This window comes from Eutrigla gurnardus (assembly GCF_963514095.1).
Source record: "Eutrigla gurnardus genome assembly, chromosome: 8".
In the NCBI taxonomy this organism is placed as follows: domain Eukaryota; kingdom Metazoa; phylum Chordata; class Actinopteri; order Perciformes; family Triglidae; genus Eutrigla; species Eutrigla gurnardus.
This window is the reverse complement of record NC_139922.1, coordinates 10,469,477-10,491,343: the sequence shown is the minus strand read 5'-3', so window position 1 is coordinate 10,491,343 and position 21,867 is coordinate 10,469,477. Positions and strand designations below refer to the sequence as shown.

The 21,867-nt window shown below is 41.1% G+C and overlaps 1 protein-coding gene across 1 annotated transcript in view; it reads right to left on the bottom strand.

Annotated features, from left to right (window-relative positions):
• Nucleotides 1–21,867, bottom strand: part of vstm2la (V-set and transmembrane domain containing 2 like a) — a 42,212-nt gene that overhangs the window by 7,199 nt on the left and 13,146 nt on the right. The window contains exons 2-3 of the mRNA XM_084016051.1: nucleotides 2,637–2,806; nucleotides 1,769–1,813 (exon numbers count right to left, since the gene is read on the bottom strand). Coding sequence (XP_083872177.1) covers nucleotides 1,769–1,813; nucleotides 2,637–2,806 — 215 coding nt within the window. The remainder of the gene's footprint in view (nucleotides 1–1,768; nucleotides 1,814–2,636; nucleotides 2,807–21,867) is intronic.

Sequence of the window (21,867 nt, the reverse complement as noted above, 5' to 3'; positions counted from 1 at the left end):
TATAAATTAGGCTTAGCGGTGTTTAAAATCATGAATGTACAGACACAATATGAGAGCTACAGCATACAACGTGATGCTCAAATAGTTTCTGCATTCTACACTGGATACACTCTACACACACACACACACACACACACACACACACACACACACACAGAGAGAGAGAGAGAGAGAGAGAGAGAGAGAGAGAGAGAGAGAGAGAGAGAGAGAGAGAGTTGCAGCTAAAAAAATTCTATTTATGGCCTTGAAAGTATCAAGAGACTGCATCTTGGAGGTAAAAGCTTCGGAAGTTCACAGAGAAGTACTGTTGGGAGAATGAGAGTGGGGACATTGTGACATGTGACTCACAGAGATATAAATACCACTTCACTTATCACCCACCTTCCTGCCTGTGACGGCAGCAGTGTGTAGTATGTGTGGCGGCCGTTGCGTGTGACTGTATGTAAAAGCTTAATGATGCTATGGAGCGCTCTAGTATGTGGACTGCATGTTTTTGCTCTACAAAATGAATGTGGGCCAACATTCATTATAAGCTCATAATAATTTTCCAGCTGTACAGCCTGCAGTGTTCAGCTACACTCACACAATCACACACCAAATCCACAGCTGGCATTTTCATAATAGCGAATCAGCAGCAGTTGGCCTCTTGGGAGGAAGGAGAGAGGCGCCATGGTTTTTGTGTGTGTGTGTGTGTTGTTTCTGCGCTACACATCTTTGCATATCTGAATCTTTTTAACTTTATATGCCATTTTATTTACTTCTACATCACTACTTGCATACAAATGCATAATTAGCCAGCAGCAGTTGTTGCTCATTTTTGTAATTGTACAGTCGGCAGAGGCATCTAGCGATGACAAGGTAAAGAGCGCTAGATCCTGCTCACTTTTGCAGTTAATTACAAGGAAAACATCCACATTTTGAGCCAATGTATGTTTGTGCTGTCTGCCTCAGTATCTAGTTGTGGGAAACTGTTCACCAGGCTGAGTAACTTATTTTTTTAGTTGAGATGTAATAGAAATATAGATTTAGATCATATCCCCGTTGATATTGTGCAGCTATTAAATATATGATATGTTGATATTTTTATATCAACATTCAATCATAATTTCTTCCTGTAAAACCAAATATTTAGTATCAACCAATATAAACCAATAATATCCATCAATCAATCTGCAACTTTTGTGTGTACCCTCCCACTTTTTAGATCAAATCAAATGTCCATTCATACATTATCTGGAACCGCTTTTCCTACTAGGTGTGAGTGGATCCTAGCTGACAGTGGGCCCTGGACCCCGTGGGTTTAAATCCCTCGTGTGATTGTACACCGCTCAAATATTCCGTGTTGCTGAGGAATATATTGCGGTACAGAAGCTAAAGACGCCTGAGCTTCTGTTCTACTAAGATGTTAAAGTACGGATACTGGACGATGTAAAAAGTTCTGGAGAATTCCGAGCCCTTGTTATTTGCTGTTTCATTCATAACGTAGCAGGGGCCTTTATGAGAATCCAAGGATGATGTTCTCTGAGCTCCAGCGCTGCCTGCTCTTTAGTTGACGCTGTGATTCTACAAACCCATCGAGGGTGAGGTGAACGTGTTTGTTGCAACAGAGTGGAAATCAGATCGTTGTGGGTACCGCATAAGTACAACATCTGGAGATAAACATTGTAATGTAATCATGAGGGCTCCGTGGCTCATTTCATCATATAGCAAACACACAAGGCAAACATGAGGCGTTGTTTGCAGAGACAACAGTTAGAGGTAAACTCACACTTATCTTTGTCGCATCCTTTGGCATCTCCTCCCCAGGAGTCACCTAGAAAAATATTTAGATCATCAGTCAGATTACAGTTATATTGGAGTTATAAACGTAGAATGAGAATATATACACAGTGTCAACCAATAGATAAATCCTCATTAATCCATGTAGGTAATATATGTCACTAACAATCAGTGTTGCCACAGTTACTTTGGAAAAGTAATCTGATTACTGATTACAGCTTTTAAAAAGTAACTTAGTTACTTTATGTTTGTGTGGCCGACACATGAACTGTCCTCAGGCTGAAAACGTGACTTCACTTCCAGAGACACAAGAAGAAAGCAAATATATATTTATTGAGGAACATGACAAACATTTGGATAAGTAACTTTACTCTGATTACGTTTGGAAAATAGCAACGCGCTAAATTACTCATGACTGAAAAAAGTGGTCACATTGGAGTAACTAAGTTACTAAGTAACACGTTACTGACATCACTGCTAACAATGTGCTGAATTAATTGATCTTCTGCCAAATATAATGTATTTATTTATCTTATGTATTCTTTTGCTGCATCAAGCAATATTTTTTTTCAACATTAATCCTTATGTAAATTGGCCAGATAATCTAAAATACTTAACTTTAAGAATAATAACAAATGTGAGCACATGGAAATTCATCAATGCACAGAAAAAACGTTGGTAGTTGAACCATTACGTCTGTAAAAACTTACAGATCTTAGGATTTAAATAATGAGCACAATGGTATTATTACAGCCATAACTGTATAAAAAAAGTTGAAAAGACTATAAATATGCTTTAAGCTGAAGCCTTGAATAGAGGCTGCAGGTTGATGAAGTCAGTTTCTCTTATGAACCTACTTCATTGGTGGTCCAGGTTTGTCTGTCTGTCCAGTCCAGATGGTTCCTGATGTACCACCATTGGATCTCCAGTGAATACGAGGGCGTTCCCGCCCCTCTGAAAGAGCAGGCCATCTCCACGTCCTGACCTCTCTGAGCCGTCATATCATGAGGCACCTCTGTGAACATGGCTGGACGGACATAGAAGGAGACAAAATCATGTCTAGTCAGTGGCAATCAGTAATGTTGTGGATGGAAATCACATGTTTCTATTGATCTGGTTTGATTGAAAAGCTGTCCTTTTGACTGACATTTCCCTCCAAAGAATTAGAAAAGCAATGATCCAGCGTCAGGGAAATGGTTTGGTACAAAACCTCAGCGACAAAGGCCAACTTAATTTCATAGACACGAAAGACCAAAATGTACAAAGCAGATGAAGCAAAGAGGCAGCTTTTCAAGAAGAATGTAAGCCATAACCTCAGCAGAGTCTTGGACCGGAAACCATGTAATTAAATCATTTTAGCATTAGTGACTCCAAATAGCAAACACTATGATTTCATCTTCATTTACCCATGAACAATACTTTAACCATTTAGCCCTGCATGCTGTCCTTTCTCAAATAGCTTCTTTGCACAATCTGTAATTTTCTGCCACATTTAGTTCAAGCTGCACAATACCATTAATTATTTTTTTATTTTTTTTGTTCATTTTTTTTCTGTGAAGCATCTTAGTGTTTGAATCAGCGCTATACAAATTACATTTATTATTATTATTATTATTATTATTATTATTAGGAAGAAATCTATCTTTGTATGAAAGACTTTGTTTAAAAGGGAGCCATACATTTTCCCTACTCACAAATATCACTCAGTCGAACTGAAATGAAAAATACCTTTTTAATCCTTTTAGATCACATCTCTGTTCATATAATGCACTGTATTCTAAAAACATTATTTAAAAATCTGTTTCTTTGTATTTTATATCATAATCCAACATTTTCTTCTTCCAGGAAAGCAAAATATGACGCGTGCATACATTAGCTAGAACCAACCAATTTATACCAATAATATCAGGACATCCATCCATCAATCAGAAACCTTTAGCGGCACAGAGCTGGAGAAGGTCTCGAGCTAATCTTTTGAATGATCAAATAAAATGTAATATGTTCCGCCTGCCTCTCCAGTTTTATTCAGAAATACATCATCAGATGGAAGATAGATAGTCCTGAAAGTTCAGATCGACTTTAAGAAACATTTGTTTCATGCTAGAATACAAAAGAGACACCAGCACATTGTAGCTGCAGTACGATGTCAGTGGCTCATCTTCAATTATCTGCACTGACAGTGAAACAAAGGTCAGAGTTGGTCACACGATTCTACCGAATCCCTACATTTGGCATCTCTGATCAGTGAGATCTGCAATTCAATTTATATATATATATATATATATATATATATATATATACTGTATATATATATTGTTTTTTCTTTTGCAGACCTTTCCTAATCAACCAACTCAGCCCACAGACACAAGTGTAATCGTGAAAATGAGAGTGGAGATCGGCGTTATTTCATCCTTTTTTTCACACTTGAATCAAGACCAAGTTTTCCCGAAAAAACAGTTGGAATTGCAGGATAATGTCACATTGAACTGAGTGATTTGCATTTCTTCTTAACCTTTTAAATGGAACTCAAACTAGCCTCAACTAGGATCTATTTCATTTATTTTTCTGGACCTTTTCAACAGTCTTCCTTGTCAGCATATGGTGTTTATTCAAAGTAGCGGTTGACAGATGGTACATCTGTGATAAAAACCTTTGACAGGCCAACCCGCTCTCACCGCCAAGGCATCAAATAATGCGGCTTGGTCAGTGGTCCTTGGCGTCCGACACGATGACCATTTAGCCTGTGAGAGGGTGTGCATGTGACGCACCCCCGCTGCATTATGGGCACAGCAACAGACGTAGTATAAAGAGAGAGAGAGTCCAAACAGAGAGAGGACAGGAGGTGGAGGTCAAACAAACACAGGACTCATCCAGGAGACTTTTGTTTGTGTCCCTGGAAAAGTAAAAGTAAGCATCACCATTTTGTCATGTCAGTCTTTAGTAACGTGTATCGTTAGCGTCGATGGTCACGTTTGTCATTCATATGTTAAGTGAGTCTTTGTAGTCAGTCAGGTTAATGTCAACGATTTGTTCCTTAACCTTAGTGGTGTTGTCGCCCAAACCTTACTTCCTGTGAAGAAAAAGTTTATTTTGAAAAAAAAATATTCAAACAATCATTCGGCAGTCGTATTATAAGAAAACAAAGATTTTAAGTCATTTTTATGCAAATTAGATTCCAACTATTTGACCCGTCCACCACCCTCACCTCTTCCCACGCAGCAGGCGATGGCCAAGATGCCGAACTTGAGGCAAGTGTATGTCGCTTCCCTACGTGGACTTCTGGGGGCTCGTTAGGATACGTCAAGATATTACAGAATCCAAAAGAATACAATGTTTGCCTTGAAACATTACACTTTCATTGTGTGGTCATGTAATTGTTCACAGACCACTATTGACTTATATGGTAAACTGAAACAGTGATCCACCACACACAAGAAGACTGATTTACACACATGGTACAACTGAACCTCTCTCATGAAAGGTGGAGGAAATCAGCTAATATTTGTTTTGCAATACAACCATGAACATAATATAAACTATATGTCTCATAATGTGACAGTCACAATATTTTCCACTCATCCTGTAGCAATTCCCCATGAAAGCAGAAGATCAGATGTGTTTCCCCTCTGGGGAAATCCTGTGCTTGCAGATGAGGAGTATTATTCCAAACATGTCAGCACCACAGAATCGAAGTAATACCCACTATTTAATGGTACTGAAGTGTAACTGCCATTCTGAACTGTTTCCTGACAGAAGAGTGACACTTCAGAGGATTGTGCTTGTTTTAAATAATGCTGTTATTCAAAAGAGAGTCCAAGTCCTACTCACAGATTTGTCCGGATTATTCAGTCAATAGAAAGGAGTCAAACCTGCACCAACTAAGTGCCGTTCATAGATTACCCCCAACCACTGAGGCTGTGCTATGGATCTGTCTTGTATTACGAGAGCATTACAAGCCTCAAGTCATACATCCCTCTTGTACATTGATCAAATCTGCTTGTATTTTTCATTTGTGAAACCCGAAGCGTACCAGGTATCGATTTGACATTACAAAGCCGGAGCAGGCAACAATGCCCACAGCCCTTCTCCTGTTGATAATATTCAAAGCCGGGACATAAAAACCTGCTGAGTAAGAGATAGAGCCTCTGAAGTTGCTCTCAGCAATGATAATCTGTCTTTTCCCACTTAGCCGTGAAGCCCACAACGCCGAATCCATGCACATGTCAGACCTAATGCGTCACACATTCGGAGTCCAAGAAAAATGTTATGGTGATCACAGGTCCATTGTAACGTCAGGGAGTCTCCTGAACAATTTACAAAATTCACACAGCAAATGCCAATCTAGCTGCTTAATTTGAATGATTTCAGCACATATTTCAACAGCTTTTACTGTACAAACTGGAAAATCTCAGAGGTTACCACTAATAATTGAAATTATTATCATCTCCCGCTCTGCAAATCCCATATCCTCCATTGATTCTGGGGTCACAATGATTCAAGCAGGTGGCTAATCTAATGCTGTATCTCTTAGTAACAGTCATCTGTAAGCTCCACGCTCATTCATTGAGGCAATAAAAGGCTGTGATGAGTCTGAGTCCGGTCGCCCTGAAGCATTATCATTATCTCTAAGATAAACAGGGGAAGGCTCTCGAGGGCCAACGTTGCACGATGGCTACGGCACGGCAGCCGTCCGCGTCAACCCGCAGAGGGAGGAGATGGACGAAGAAATGAAAATGAGCCGAAGAGTGTTCATGGGACTGAGGAAAAAGAGCCTCTGTATGCGTTCATAAATCATCAGCAGAGATTGAATTAATGAGCGTGCCAGTGTTTATGAGAGCGAGCCTCTGTGTGTTTGTGAGAGACGAATATATCGTGAGGATGAAGGGAAGAATTGATGCGAGAGTGTGACAGTGAGAGAGAGAGAGGAAGAGAGAGAGAGTGGCAGAAGATGGCGAGGATGGCGGAGGACAATGTGTGAGGTAGCAGATAGCTTGTGGGCGGGTGCTGTGGGGGACGCCTCTTATTGTTTATTTCTTTGACAAACGGAATGTGGTAATTACAGCGGTGTTGAAGGGGAGCAGGAGATGTTTCTCTGAGCTGCAGTATCACTCCAGCCTGCCTCAACCTCCACCTCACTCCATCTAAGAGATCGATCTGCCTTTGGATGACACGCACTCCAAAATGACAACGTTTCAGCAAAAAGGGGAGGAGTCTGTTTTCCATTAAAGAGCATATGAGTTACTCCAAAAGTGTAGTTGAACAAGTGGGTGGGCAACAGTCGTGACAACGGATCAATGCACTATAGACTGATCATTGTGACTCGTCGCACACTGGCTAATAAATTTAAAGCTCCACTAATCAATATTTTTCATAGCAAGACTCAAACAAATTATTCTATGTAATAAGGAAGGAGTCACAGAGAGTTTTAGACCCCTTTGTCAGCGTTTTGTGTGCCAGCTTGTATTGGAGTTCAGTTGATTCAGCTTTAATATCGGTTGCATCCCATTTACATTCTAAATGGAACTGAACCATGATAAATGTTTTTGATTACACCTCCTGTATCGAGGAAAAAGATTAGCCTCTACACATTCATTTGAAAATGCACTCAAAGTTCAAAACAACAAAGAAATACCTGTAACCAGTGTAGAAAACTGCAATACAACCTGCCTGAGTCACGGCCCTGGGTTTGTATAGTATCATGAATTAAGCATGTTTCTCAATTTACCTTGCCATTGACTGCCATTTTTCTCATTTCTCATGGTGATCCATTTGAAGGCACTTTAGTCATTATTTGCACTGGACTGTTAGCTGCTAACTGCTGACTAACCCATCACCATGTTGAGAGCCGGAAGGAGGCAATCCCTCATTTGCTTTGAATTCCGTATCGAGTCTTTTAAAGAACTCCAAATCCTCTGCAACAACACTGCTGACAGCCAAACCTAAAGCTAATTCATCAGGACACTTGAATGTTTACTTGCATGATTAATCAAGAGTGAATTTCCCCTGGGAATAAAACAATTGCTAATTGCGCCCAGCAGTTTATACTCCACCATTCCTTTTCTGCCTCGTGTGTACCGTTAAAATGTAACTGCTGATAAATTAATAACCTCTGCAAAAGCCTTATTTCTAAGGCATGTTAAAAAAACCACCTCCGCTGCTATGACACAGATCCAGCATAGTAAAAACTACCAAACCGATATGATCCAAATGAAGACAGCCTCATGAAAGACGACACATTCAAACGTTGTTTGTCGGCCTAATCGTTGATGCAATTTAGCCTCCTTTTAACTGTGTTAACCGGATCATGTGAGACCAGCTGAAAATGAACACACTGAATTCTACTTGTTGCAAAACAGACAGCGCCTGCTGCATGATCAAGCAGCCAGCCGCGTCGGCCTCTGAATGTCAATGCTGTTCAGAGTGTGAGATGGCTGGTGGTGCATCGGGCCGCATACAGTACTCTCAAGAGCCTTTCACCGTCGCTGTGTTACTCAGCCGCTATTATCAAGGCAATTAGGCTGATGTATGGGCGTCCTCTGCTCCACGGTGAGAATGAGAGGGGTATATATGGCTGTTTTCTTCAATTAGACTTCTACTAAACAGAATTGGATTTTCATTACAATGCTAATTTCACTAATATTCCCTAATGGATAGCCCCTATATATTTAAATATAGATGCATTTGTGGTTACGGCTTCACTCAAACTGTAGAGGGTAAAATCTATTGTGTATACATCTTGTTAAAGTTAACTAAATGGCTAAAACAGAAAATGAAACAGTGGCATCAGCCATTACGTGATGCATAGTAGTTACATTGTTGAGCCATACATTTGAGGAGGATAGAATGGGGCCAGAAGTCTGACCTTCATAATAATGATAGGACTGGATGTCCATTTAAATGCTCAGGGCAGGAGAAAAGGCTCATACAGGATCAAGCTGATAGAAAAAAAAGATATAGATTATATAAGGGGAGTCATAATCCTCGTGCTCTTCTCCAATGGGAGGTCAGAGGTCAGACTCAGCAAGACAAGCAGCCATGGAGCTGGAGTTTAATCCTTTCCAAGGACTCTTCAGTACGCTGGATGCAATCAAATGTGAGAATCTTTTCTCTCAGCGCTCCACTTACTTGTCATTTATTCCTTTAGATTAAAAAAAAATGCTCAGAAACCATGTAGGATCTGAATACGAAGGCCCTTGTATCATAAGTGTGTGGTTTTATCTAAGATTAGCAGATGGGAACTCTGTGTGCGCTGGAGTTTTTAGCAATACCGGCTTTGCGATTGCCATATGTTGGGAACATTACAGAGACTTTTCTCTTTGATACAAAACAGAGCCTTGCAGTGTTTGCAGCTGGTGCACCAGCAATTCAAGCAGCGTCTCCAGTAAATAATTCATTATCAGGATATTTTCTTCATTTATTTACCTCTCTGTGTGGTGTTTGTGTGTGAGACTAAGGAGAGAAAGAGAGAGAGACCTTCAGTTAATGTTACCGGTTACATCTCGTTCAGACCTTGTGGTGCATGAGGCCTCCTGCTTTCTGTAATAATGCGGTGGAACATGCAAAACTGCGAGATCCACATTCCCTTAATGACACCCACATAAAACAAATTCCTCTCCACTGACCAATGTTATTGCTATGCAAAATGTATATGTGTACCATGTCTTGATAGAATCATCCAAAGGCATTGCAGAGGTGAATTTGATGTCTTGGGATTTGCCTTTGTTTCCTATGAGCAACCAGAGTGATGTTAAATAAAACATTTACAGTTTAGTGGCATCCTGCTGCTGTGGTCTTGATCAGTCTTATAATGAAACCCAGTTCTCTTCGTTTGAGACAAGATGACGTAAAAATGCAGTCGATTCACAGTCACAGCTAGCAAGCAGCCTTTATTTGTTTATGCCCACATCATAAGTCGTGCTCTCTGGCTATTATTTGAGTACATTTATATGAGAATGAGTGGTAACTAAAATTAATTAACCCATCATTGTCCACTAGATTGCTGAAGAAATCCCAAAGAAGCTGAAACACATGGCATGGAGTGTGTCTGCTCAGAAGACACAATCACATGACACACATCATAAGATAATAACTAAACTGAAATACGAAGTAAATACGTTCATATCATATGGAACTCATCTTCATAATGTGGTCATGTCCATGCATCAGAGACCCTTTCAATCCTGCCTGTTTGGCTCGGTGTTCACCTATTTGTTTGTGGACTTGGGTATTGAAGCATAATGACCATATTTGGGCTGAGGAAGAGCAACGGGTGGATCTGATGGACACGACTTATTGCATCTTCTGGTGTGAAGCCGATGCAGTAGTGTTGCTGTGGTAGCAGTCTGTCAATTATAAGCTGGCCACGCCCTAAAGCATCCCCTGCTTTATGGTCTATTTGACTCTAAATGGACCACAATTTACTTCATGAACATCATGCTGTATTGAAGAAGACTTGAAACTAGAGATTGAAACCATAAACTCTCACTCTTCATGTGTTACATGTTGACTTTGTTCACCAGCTAGCCGCTAACTCTGTCTACCATCCGGTTGTAGGCTGCTAGGGAACAATAGGTTTATTGCAGTTTTCACTGAAAACTGCTGTTGAGGAGAATTTGTAACACCTAGTAAATTTGCAGCCATAAAAGAAAACCAGTAAGCTGAGAGAGGCTAAAAAGTTCTGTAGAGTTCAGGGAGCATTCTCTGTGGATATATCACTACAGACAAGTCATAGATATATGCAAGAAAAAATGATAAATGGAACTTTAAGTCAATTCTATATGCTTGCAGAACATGCTGGTACGCGGATGCTTTACATGTGTGCCCATAATGAAATAACGTATATGAGCATTGTATTGTGTGACACAGTATCAGAAATTTTGTTGTGCATGATTACACACACACACACACACGAGGACATGCATATATATATATATGTGTGTGTGTGTGTGTGTGTGTGTGTGTGTGTGTGTGTGTGTGTGTGTGTGTGTGTGTGTGTGTGTGGACCTTCAGCACCCTTGGCTTTGCCAGCTCCCTGAGCTCAGTTTCCTGCTGTTTTGGCCCAAATCCCAGCTGCCGGCCTGACTCCCCACAGCGCAGGTCAAACACTGTTTTCTCTCTTAATCAAATGAAAAAGGTTAAAAGGAGAACATGGCTTCCTGAGCCACGGGGTTCAGCCAGAACACCAAGGACGAGTCATTTCTCCCTCTCTTTTTTTCCCTGTAATTCAACACAACAAAAAGGTGCCACCTCTGTGCGAGAAATTATTACCATATCAACACTCAGCGATTACTTCTATTAAAAAAAAAAACAACAACAGGTGCAGCAAGTTCAGAATAACAATGATGCCTTTGTAGTGCAACGCTGCTTTCAGGTGAATGTGCTTTCGATAATTCTTGCTTCACCACACGTATCTGAGTGAGACATCAGGAGGATGAAGAGGCTCACTTGATCATTCAAGAGATTCAAAAACAATTGAATAACAATTTGCTGAATGACTAAAAATAGCAGTAAGTAAGGATTGGCTAATCATTGTATCAATGGCAGGAGATGTAGATGCAGTTTTCCTCGGTGCAGTATTAGCTGTATTGGTGTGGTATCAGAGTAACACAGGCACAGAGATGTGGCTTCTCATCCAGCAAACGCCTTATTTTGCTCTGAAGGACCACATGAGTCGCCCGCCTCTTAGAACAATAAAAAATAAAAGGACTAAGGCCGTGGCTATTTCTGTTCTCTGTGCGCTGCATAAAAAAACAAGCAGCTTGTGAGGTGCTGGAAAAATGTGCCCTTTCTTTATTGGACACATACTGGACTGAAACAGGATTAGCATTTTAGGGAAAAGGGTAATGATGGGGTCACTTTGATACCACAATGCAGACATGCACATCCACCACAGCAAAGGAAGATGGCCTGCTTATCTCTTCATATGTTGTCTGACCATCAATATGATACAGTCTGCATTCGTTTTGCTCTATTTTCTGCTGCAACAAATTAAATCCCTTTGAGGTTTATTGGAATGTAATTTCATCAAAGACAAAGGCTATTTCATATAATCATTTTCATAACAACATTTTATTCTTCCTGAAAAAACAAATAAGATGTGTGCTTACACCAGCTAGAACCAATATCAACCAATAATATGACATCCATCCATCAGTCGATCTGCTACTACGACTCTACACAGAGCTCCAGAAGGTTGTGAGTTGTCGATCCTGTTTCACTCGGACACGTCACCGTATGGAAGCTAGATACTTTGAAAAGCTGTTTCAGCTTGACATACAAGAGGACTGAGGTTTTTTGAGATAACAAATCAAATGCGTTCACTTTCTCGGACTTCCATGCAAACCAGAGGAGTCGCCCCCTGATGGCCAGTAGGGAAAATGCTCATTTACGGCAGTTCAGCTTTGGCTTCACTTTTCAGAACCGGAGGTTACTGCCTGGTTTTTGATAAACGTTTCTTTTGTCTTTTATCCCTTCAAACAATATTTTTTTTATCATTTCAATTATCTCTTGACTTCTCAGATCACATAAAACCCAAATAGCCACAAGCTGACTTTAACCTGCAGAAACTCCAAGAAGGAACTCCCAGCAGGTTTAGACACACAGCAGTCATTTCTGACCCATCTGACCCCCGTCTCTGCTACACCCCATCCATCCTCCTGTACTGCACCGTCTCTGTGCTCCTCTATGTACTCATTTCCATCAAGACTCACCAGTCAGCTCTTCAGAAAATAATTAGCCACTAACGAGTCTCTCACAAGGCCTCATAACAAGCTTCACGCTCTAATAATGAGCCTCTACACAGTTCTGTGGTAAACAGCTGCCATCAGTTATACAGAGTACCTGCCGGAAGCCTTCAGCCCGGGCAAACCCGAAGACGATCCAGTCTGAGAGCGCCGAAACCGCAAGATTGCCTCGTCTCTTTAAAACACGCTTGGCTTTTCTTTTCTTTTTAAGATGACACTAATGAGAAACCACGCATGAATTCAATGTAGAATGGCACAGCTGGAATTTGTTGTGGCTATTGCTTACTAGTATACACTGTAGGTCTACAATAGTATTCAACTTTAATTAGCAGGCCAAACAACAGGATGACATCATGTGTTTCCACAGCATATTAACCGTCACATAGTTTGGGGGTATGGAGGGATGCTGGTTGAATACAATATGAAAAAAAGACCTTTCTGAAAAGAAGTCTCTCTCTCTTGCCACTTGTGGAAAGACACTTAATCCTTCCCATCCTACTATTTGTCATGGATTTACCACGCTTTTTCTAAGTGGTGAAGTTAATCTGAGCAGTTTGAGCGACAAATTTGAGAAGATTAAGGGAACTTTCCATGTAAATACATGAAATCTGCTCTCGTTTTTCAAAGATTAACCTGTTTTTGTGTTGAAACCGCAACAGTGATCTATTGTCATTCTGTTCATGAATCACCTTAAAACACACCCTGAAAATATGTCCTCAAAAGGTATTACGTGTCACCAAGGAACAACAGTATATCATAAAAGAATCAGCTCTGGGACGCGAGAGGAAAGGACATGCACGCTTCACGGCGAGGTGCGTAATGGTTTTTACAAGGCTGGATGAAAACGCCCTGTGGGGTGTGTATGGGCAGTGCAGCAGGAGCTGAGCTAACTAGCTATAAAAGAGTGATGGATGATATGAAGGTTTAAACAGCCATACGTAAATGCCACCGTGTTTATGAGCCGTGCCTTGGTGTTCATGAGGGTTTGTAAAAAGGCACGCCGCCTGCATACAGAGTCTCTGACTTCATAAAAAAAGAAAACACCAAGGTTATTAAGAGGTAGATGTTTTCGTCACAAACTTCTTATATGTTAAACTGCATGTGACCCGTCATTAATCGTCATGGAGCCCGTTCAGAACACTATTAAACTTCACAGTGAAGGTGTGTGACAGGTAGAATATTTACCATGTTCACAGTGTTAACATGTTATCATTTGCCAATTAGCACTCAACACATAGCACAGTCGAGGCTGGTGTCATTAGTTTTGCAGGTTTGAATCATCATCATCATCATCATCATCATCATCTACATCATCAGGTGCCTCTAAAGAAAGTTTGATTCCATGTCAAGCTTAAACTGCATTTCAAGAGTATCTATCTTCCGTATGGTGACATATATATCTGAGTGAAGCAGGACAGACAGGTGGGACGTAACGTTGGGAGGAAATTGATTTGATCGCTGAAAAGATTAACTCACAACCTTCTCTCGCTCTGGGCAGAGCCGAAGTTGCAGATTGATTGATGGATGGACGTCATGATATTAGTGGTTAAAATGGTTCTAGCATCATATTTTGTTTTGCAGGAAGAGAAAAATAGAGTTAAATAAATAGATTTCTTGTAATATTTTCGGCATATATTGTTGTATGACTGTAGATATGATTCTGCATTTTTCAATTCAGCTTGACTTTAAAGAAGGAAAAAATGTAACAGTTAATGATTAGAATATATAATGTGCTGCTCAATTAACTATTTCTTTTCACAGCAAATGATAAATGGAATAAGGATCTAAATTTTAAGACACTAGCACAAAATGAAGGAAATTTACATTTAGGGCATTTAGCAGACGCTTTTGGAAATGCTCACAAACAGCCTACAATTCAAACTGATTATGAGAATATAATCTCTATAAAATTCATAACATTGATAGGTCAAAAAGTCAAGGATGGATATGTATTCCTTGTAAAACAAGATTTCAACGAGTGCTGAAAGGAGATGTTTTCCTCCCTCGATTGGAAGACACTTATTTAAAAACACTGGAATATTTGTGTCCACATTTCGTGGCAAATCATCCGATAGTCGTCACAAGGAACCCGAGAGTTGTTTTAAGGCTGTTGCTACGTGTCCTGCAGTATTTCTCCTCACACGTCTGCTTCTCCCAAATGGCTCAGTTTCCTCGTTCCCATCACTACAGTGTACCGGCACACGGCAGCACACCTCACCAAACATCCAGTCAATGAATGTGAAGGTGTGTAGCTCACCCCCAGAGACAGAGCGATCAATAAAGCCATCTCCGAGGTGAATCTATAGGGGCTCCGGCCGTAGACGCAGGAAAATCTCTGCTGCAAAGTGTAGACATAGAGCCATTGTGTTCAACGGTGCAATAAACATAAACATGCGTCGGATTTGTATTCATGCATCGCTTTTCTTTTGGTGTTGCAGTGTTGTGATTTTCTACAGCAGTGCAGCCAAGGGAGGAGTTTCAGAGAATCAGACGGGAGAGGAGGCATAATGAAAGAAACAGGCCTGCAGAAATCACAACAGGGAGCATCCTTCTTCCTCTTGCATCTCTAAGAGCCATCAGCCTCGCTCTCCCGGGCCGGGCATCGGAGGCTGAGAGGAGGCATAGCGTGAGAGATGGGAGATACGGGAGATATCAGCACTCAGTATCTAATCTCCTTACCCTCTCTAATGCACCCTGGAGTACGCTCTCCAGCGAAGACACGGGCAGATAGACAGCCGACAGCTGCACGGGCTTAAACCCAGCAGCCGAGCTTCACAGCTAAAGGTAAGCTTTCACTGCCGGGCCTGACTCGGAACAGTGGGGGGGGGGGCATTATGGGGGGAGGAGGAAGGATGGTTTAAAGAGACTTAAACAAAGGGCTGAGTCAGCTGGGCTTGTTTAACATCTTATTTATCAATCATCCTTTCCCTGAGGCTTTTCAATCTACAGGACAAAAAACACAAATTTTAATACATTGTTTCTTCAAAAGTAGCACATTTTCTAAAAAAAAATGATTAGCACGTCAAATAAGGCAAACAAGTATCCCTACAAGTAAACACATAACACTACTACTCAGGGACATTGTTGTGATATGTTGAATCACTGTTGGATTTCACTTGTTCAAAACCAGATTCCAAACACTTGTAGCAAAGGCCGGGGGTCCAGAAAATAAATGAGTCACCTTGAAAACCACAATCACTAACCAACATGGTAGCAGCCTTTATTGCCCTCTCCTGTCCTTCCTGAGGACACTTGGACACAGTGACAGGAGAATTATAGTTATACAATATACTAGCAAGAAATGAGAAGTCCGCACCTTTACTTGAAAGCCAACTTTTTTTGGGTATACAGTGTCACAGCTCTTTGTCAATCCATTTGTCTTTGTAATATCAATGTCAGGCAAATTCTGAGAATACAGTTTCATAAATAAAGCATCTGAAGTCTTTAATTATCCAATCAACAACCAATCAACTTGTTGAAAACCTTTCACACAGCTTCATGAAAAATCACCGATCAGTTCAAATGGATTAAATCATTTAAACAAGAAACCTAAATATGTTCTTACACGCGTTCTGAACACCGGCATTCAAATGATTATTTGTTCAAACATTCTTTGCTCTCAAAATTTTGATCTTGGTAATAAAGGCTGAGGGAAGGTTGAGTGTGGACTTTTGAGGTCCGGGCCCACTTGTTGCATTGAGTGCGCTCTAGTCTTCAGGGAAGAGCAACAGCTCAGAGTGATGCTTAGAGCTGCAAATACAAACAGAGTAACAGCTCGAATCACCGCATTCAGTGGCGCAAAAGGGACATTTATGGATGTTGCAATGTGATGAATTGCACGTCATGTCACGGATGGGCTTTCCATCTTCCACTTGACACGGAGAGTGATTGATGCTCCATTTGGTTTGACTGGGAACACGGCATTGGTAGTTATGGAGCCGTCTGCCGAGAGCCAAGAGAGTCTGCTATTATCGGTGCACTGTTAAAAGCCAGAGCTGAGAAAGGCTTTGTGTCCAATGCTGGAGGAGTACAGCACCAGGGTGGGGGGGGCAGGAGGCTTGTTGGCAGCTGGATTCGAGCCTTCTTGTCTGGCAGGGAGTGGCGAAATTCCCCTCCACACAAATCACACCTCTTTGCCCTCCTCGTCTTCTCCTGACTTTCTCTCGCTCTTCCTCCCCCCCACATCTTTCCAACGCTCACTAATTGAAGTACGCAATCGTACACACACGTTACACAAAATGGTCTTTTTGAGAGGGAACATACAGTCAAGAGGAGGTTAGATCTGCTCTCAAACAATCCAGCGGATGCAAAGGAGGATTAGCAGCAGGGCCCCCTTACCCTCCATCTCTTCTCTGCTGCTATTAAGGCTGACGTTGATGAATGACATTGATTACAGGACAGACCGGCGTTTAGCTTCATCACAGAATGAATGTAATCAAACACAGTCACAGAGAGCATGGAGGGAACTTTACAAGATGGAGGCAGGAGATGCAAAATAACAGGCAGTATTGATGCACTTTTGGGAACACTTGATGACAATAAGCTTATAAGAGGACACTGTTTTCGTGACCTGTGCTGAATGTAAACACTCTGTGGACGAGGACAACGCATGGCGTCGCTGCACTAAAGGAGGTCTCCGCAGGTTCATGCCTCACAGCAACAAATGCAGCTTTGCTACAGTGATTATTTGGTTCTGCCACAGTTGAAATAATCAAACTATCATTTGCAGACTAAAAAGGAGGGAAAAGAAGCTGCATTCATGCAAGCATTACTATAAATTATTTCATAATTATTTCACCGTTCTCTGCATAATAACACAATGACACTCTCTCCCAGGATTAGACTTTCTCTGAGGGGGCAGCGGCTTTGGTCATACTGTACAGGTGAACCCTCAGCAATAGATGGGATTACGAGATGTCTTGTTTTATTTTGAAAAACAAGGGCAGAACACATTGACACATTTGCTACACATATACGGTAGGTGCACTTTTTACAACACACGCTGGCTGAAGAGCCGTCTTAGAGCTGTTTTTACCCGTTAGCTCTTAAGTGCAAGTCTGCCACATTCATCACTACTTTGCACACTTTACAAACTGCAATCGCTCATTATTTACAGGATAGAAACAACTCCATCAGGAAAATCACCAACATTTTAAATGTGGATGGGCATGTTAATTATCCAAATAATCAGGGATTTGGGTAACTGATTCCTAAATGATTTTAATCAGCATTCAGGAGAGACGAACCAACAAAGAGATCTGCTAGATAATATACATTATTTACTTAGGTAAATCTTTGAAACTGCTGCTGAAAGAACACGAAGAGTAAACTATCTCCACACCAACATGCATGAAGCCATTAATGGAAATATAAATGTAATTTTTAAATATACACCAATTTAACTGGTCACCAACATCAAAAGTCAGAGCGTACTTGTTCCCTTAAAAAGTCGCTGTAATGGGCCAAATTGTTATATAGCGTTTTAATAGTCTGCTGTTCATTTTTCTTAAAGTGCTAAATCAATATAACGAAGCAAGCCAAGATGTCAAGATATCAACCTGTCTGTGTACACGGAGCTCATTTAAACACAGAAGCTGGAGCTGCAAAGACATATCTGCTATGTTAATAGGATCGCTGAGCTCACTGACCCGCGGTGGATCAAAAGATTCCTGAAATGAACAGTAAACAAGCTTCTCTAGTTCGGTACGGTGGAATAATACAAAACAGGGCTGTGGTCTGACACTGTCAAGCTGAAAGGATGAAGATGCTGCAGCTCTACCTCTATCATCATTTAGCTAAAACAAATCACATCAGAGTGGAGATTAATTAACTTGCAATACAGCTACACATATTTTAATGTCAAGTTATTTTTCCTTCAAAAGAAAATCCTTGAAATGAGTCATTTTACACACGAAACAGCTTGTTTCCTCCCATTTGCTGATTCCTTTTCTCATATAGATATAGCCACTAAACTATATTTATGTGATAACATACATCCTCCTGCATAATGATGCTGGAGCTGTGAAGAAAAAAGTTCCTCATTACAACTAAAACTAACGTGGACTCATCCAGTCCTCATTTAGACGGCGTCTTCAAATCAGCCGTTTATGGAATGTCATCGCCCATTCTGTCCCGGCTTCGCTCTCCTTCTCCACGTAAAGGCATCCAATAAACAACAAATGTCATACCCACTTTGCAGCGAGGCAGCGACTCTTAAGAAATGACATTTGAAAAAGCAAAACAAATTATAGCTGCAAGCAGCAATAAGGCGACCGAGTTCCAATTCAGTCATGACTCACTTTTCCAAAAGGAACGTTTTTTATAATTCACATGGTCATAAACCCACCAGCAGGGAAGTTTTCCTCATGATGAGGTCATTATTATTACGTGATATTACAAGCTCAATAAAAATACCAAAAATAAATATCTGTATTAAAAAATAAGCAGCAGATAAAAGCCGAATTCAGAAACATTACATCCTGTATCGAAAAAATGTCTTCTTCCATTCAATGTACCTCGTATGTTCAATCAGGTTTGAATGAATACAGTTGGCCATCGACGTGAAGTGACTCACATCGCCCTCATTTTACTCCGCGGGACTCTGAGCGATAACCCTTTTATAAGAAATATCTTGAATCTGGGCTCGATCAGACCCAGACCATCTCAGCCGGCCTGTTTATATTCACCAGAGTTAAAAAAAAAAAAACTCATGGTATTTTTGAACCAATGTGCAGCTGACTGATAAGCTTGTAAACGGATCTCTTACTCAAACCTTCCTGGATCACATTTCATCATCTCACAGGTGACACACAGGTTTTATTCTTCCTCAGACCGCCAGATAAACAGTTAAAAAAAAACACACCGCTCACATTACAAAGCAATCTATCAGGAATTTGAGTTGTGTAAGTTTCAATGTGCAGATGAAATGATCCAGGAGTACCTCACTAGATATCATTGAATTGCAGAAAAAGCTCAGCTGTGTTAGATTTTTTGTAATGTAATCTGCATCAGGACATCCAACCAAACAGTCTGGTAAAATTTTAGAAAAAAAAAAGCATTAAGACATAACATTCACACCTACACATCATTTGGGATTGGGTTGTCTGGACAAACACACCACAAGACTACAATTGTCTTGCCTTGGGGGGCAAATCAAGAAAGGAACAAATATTAATCTGTTTCCAAACTGAAGCAGTTGTTGACTTACCAGCTGTGACGAGTCCACAGTCAATTACGGTTTATAAAACTGTCAATAAAATGTATTTTTCAAAAGGTGCGCAGTTGTATCAGCGATTCTGGTTGCCCTCACTTCCGTTGAGATCCAAAACAAACAGCCAGCTAGCCCCTCCCTCCCGTGTTTTGAAAATGATCATGGACGCGCATTTTAATGAACGTGCCACCCACCCCTTGTCTGTGATTGATTGGAACACTGTTTATTTTGCTTTTGAGGTGTTGCAAGTACCATTTGTTTTTGTGTGTGATCTCGGAGCCTAGGCTGCCTAGAGAGACGCGTTTTTTGACGGCCTGCTTATGGGGCGGGCAGCTAGCGGATCGTGAGGTAAAAACAGATGAATGTGATCATTTATGTTTCAGCCCAGAATCGCTGATACAACCTTTAAGCATGCAGTCATAAATGAGCACACAGAATTTGCCGCTGATTGGTCCAGAAGTATGCAAGATTATCCGTGGACAGACAGACAGATGTACACTCACAACTGAACACATCATCTTCTCAGTTAAAAACCAAAGTCATACTGTGACTGTGAATGCAACACCGGAGCTTGTTAGCAGTCTGGCGGGGCTGTAACTAACTGTAGCTCAATGAGTAAAAGCTACAAAGCAAAGCTGAACCTATTCAATATAATAAGCAAAATAATACATTCAGCTAAACAAAACAATCGTTTCCTTTCAGCCACAGTCGACTGATAAACTAGTTAAAAGGAGGAAGAAGACGGGAGCATCGTTTTCAAATAAATGCAGTAGTTCAGTTCATTACATTAAGAGAAAAACATCAAACTAAAACCACCTCAGGTCCTCAGGCAGCAGCACAAGGAGCTGACGGGGGGAAAGAGGCACCTGGCCTACTTTCCAAAACTTACACAGAATTTTAAAGTTAATCACATTCAATTAATCAGAGGTGGGGGGAAAAAAACCCAGTTTGCCTGTGACAGTTGAGTGTGCCTGAATCAGAACGGGATCTTTTCATCTTCTCGGCGGCTGCCACACCGGAGTCACCTCGGCCACATTAACATGCGCAGAAAGGGAGACAGAAAGAGAAGAAGGGAGGGAGCAAAGAGCAGAGTGAGACACAAAAAAAAGCCAAAAAAAGACTGAAGGAAAAGAGGAGAAACAAAGAGAGAGCGTGACTTTGACACAGCAGATTAAAGAAGAATAACAGGCGGGAAAAGTGTCACATCTAATAGGGACACGAGGCATCAAGCCTCCTCGGAGACGCCGCGCTGTCACACAGGAACAACTCTCTCCACAAAAAAAGTGGCGTCTTCGCGGCGCTAATCAGAAGTGACGCTGGGAATACAGCTCCTCGCTTGTAATCTATTTGCAATGGCGACGCTAAGCTTCGCTTGCAGAAGATTTCATTCGCAGCACGGCCGGCTTCGTCTTTCTCAAACCGCTGTTTGGTTGAGCTAATGAGCTCGACACGACGTGCGGCTCAGGACAACAGCGAGACATCGGAGGTTATCAGTGGCTCACAATAACATTCAATCTAGAGGGAGTGACATGACAGATCAACTGTTAATATCTGACGAGACATGCACCCAGGGAGCGTGGATTTCATTTCATTGTTGGCGGAGACAAACAAATAAAAAATCACGAGCAATGCCAGAGGGGGGCACAGGAAATGCCGGCAAAAGTCATTTTGTAGACTACTTGTATACAATTTTTATAGAGGAAGGCATTGTTACTGTTTATTCTTTATAATTGATTATAAAAACACATTAAAAAGTCACTAGGTTTGTGTCACCGGACTAATCCGAGTCTGCTGCAGCAGCTCTACAAGAACATCAAGCTCAAATAAGTACAGTGCTAAAAGCAGAATAAACCACAGTCCTTTTTAGTCGCTAGGTAGTTAGCTCACAGTGGAGCCAAAGAGTAACAGTGATGCCATTCAGACTTGATGCTTTTTCATCTGATGTCTGAGACCTGACTGACGGCCGAGGAGGTCCCAGTATGAATACCGAACCTCTACTGAACAAACACTGATAAACAAAAAGCTCAACAAACTTACCTGAGACTCCATAGTGTCTGACTGTCCCTGGTCTCCCTGCTGCTGTGTTCCCAACACGGTTCTCTGCCTAATCACACCATTATGTTATTTCCATAAGCA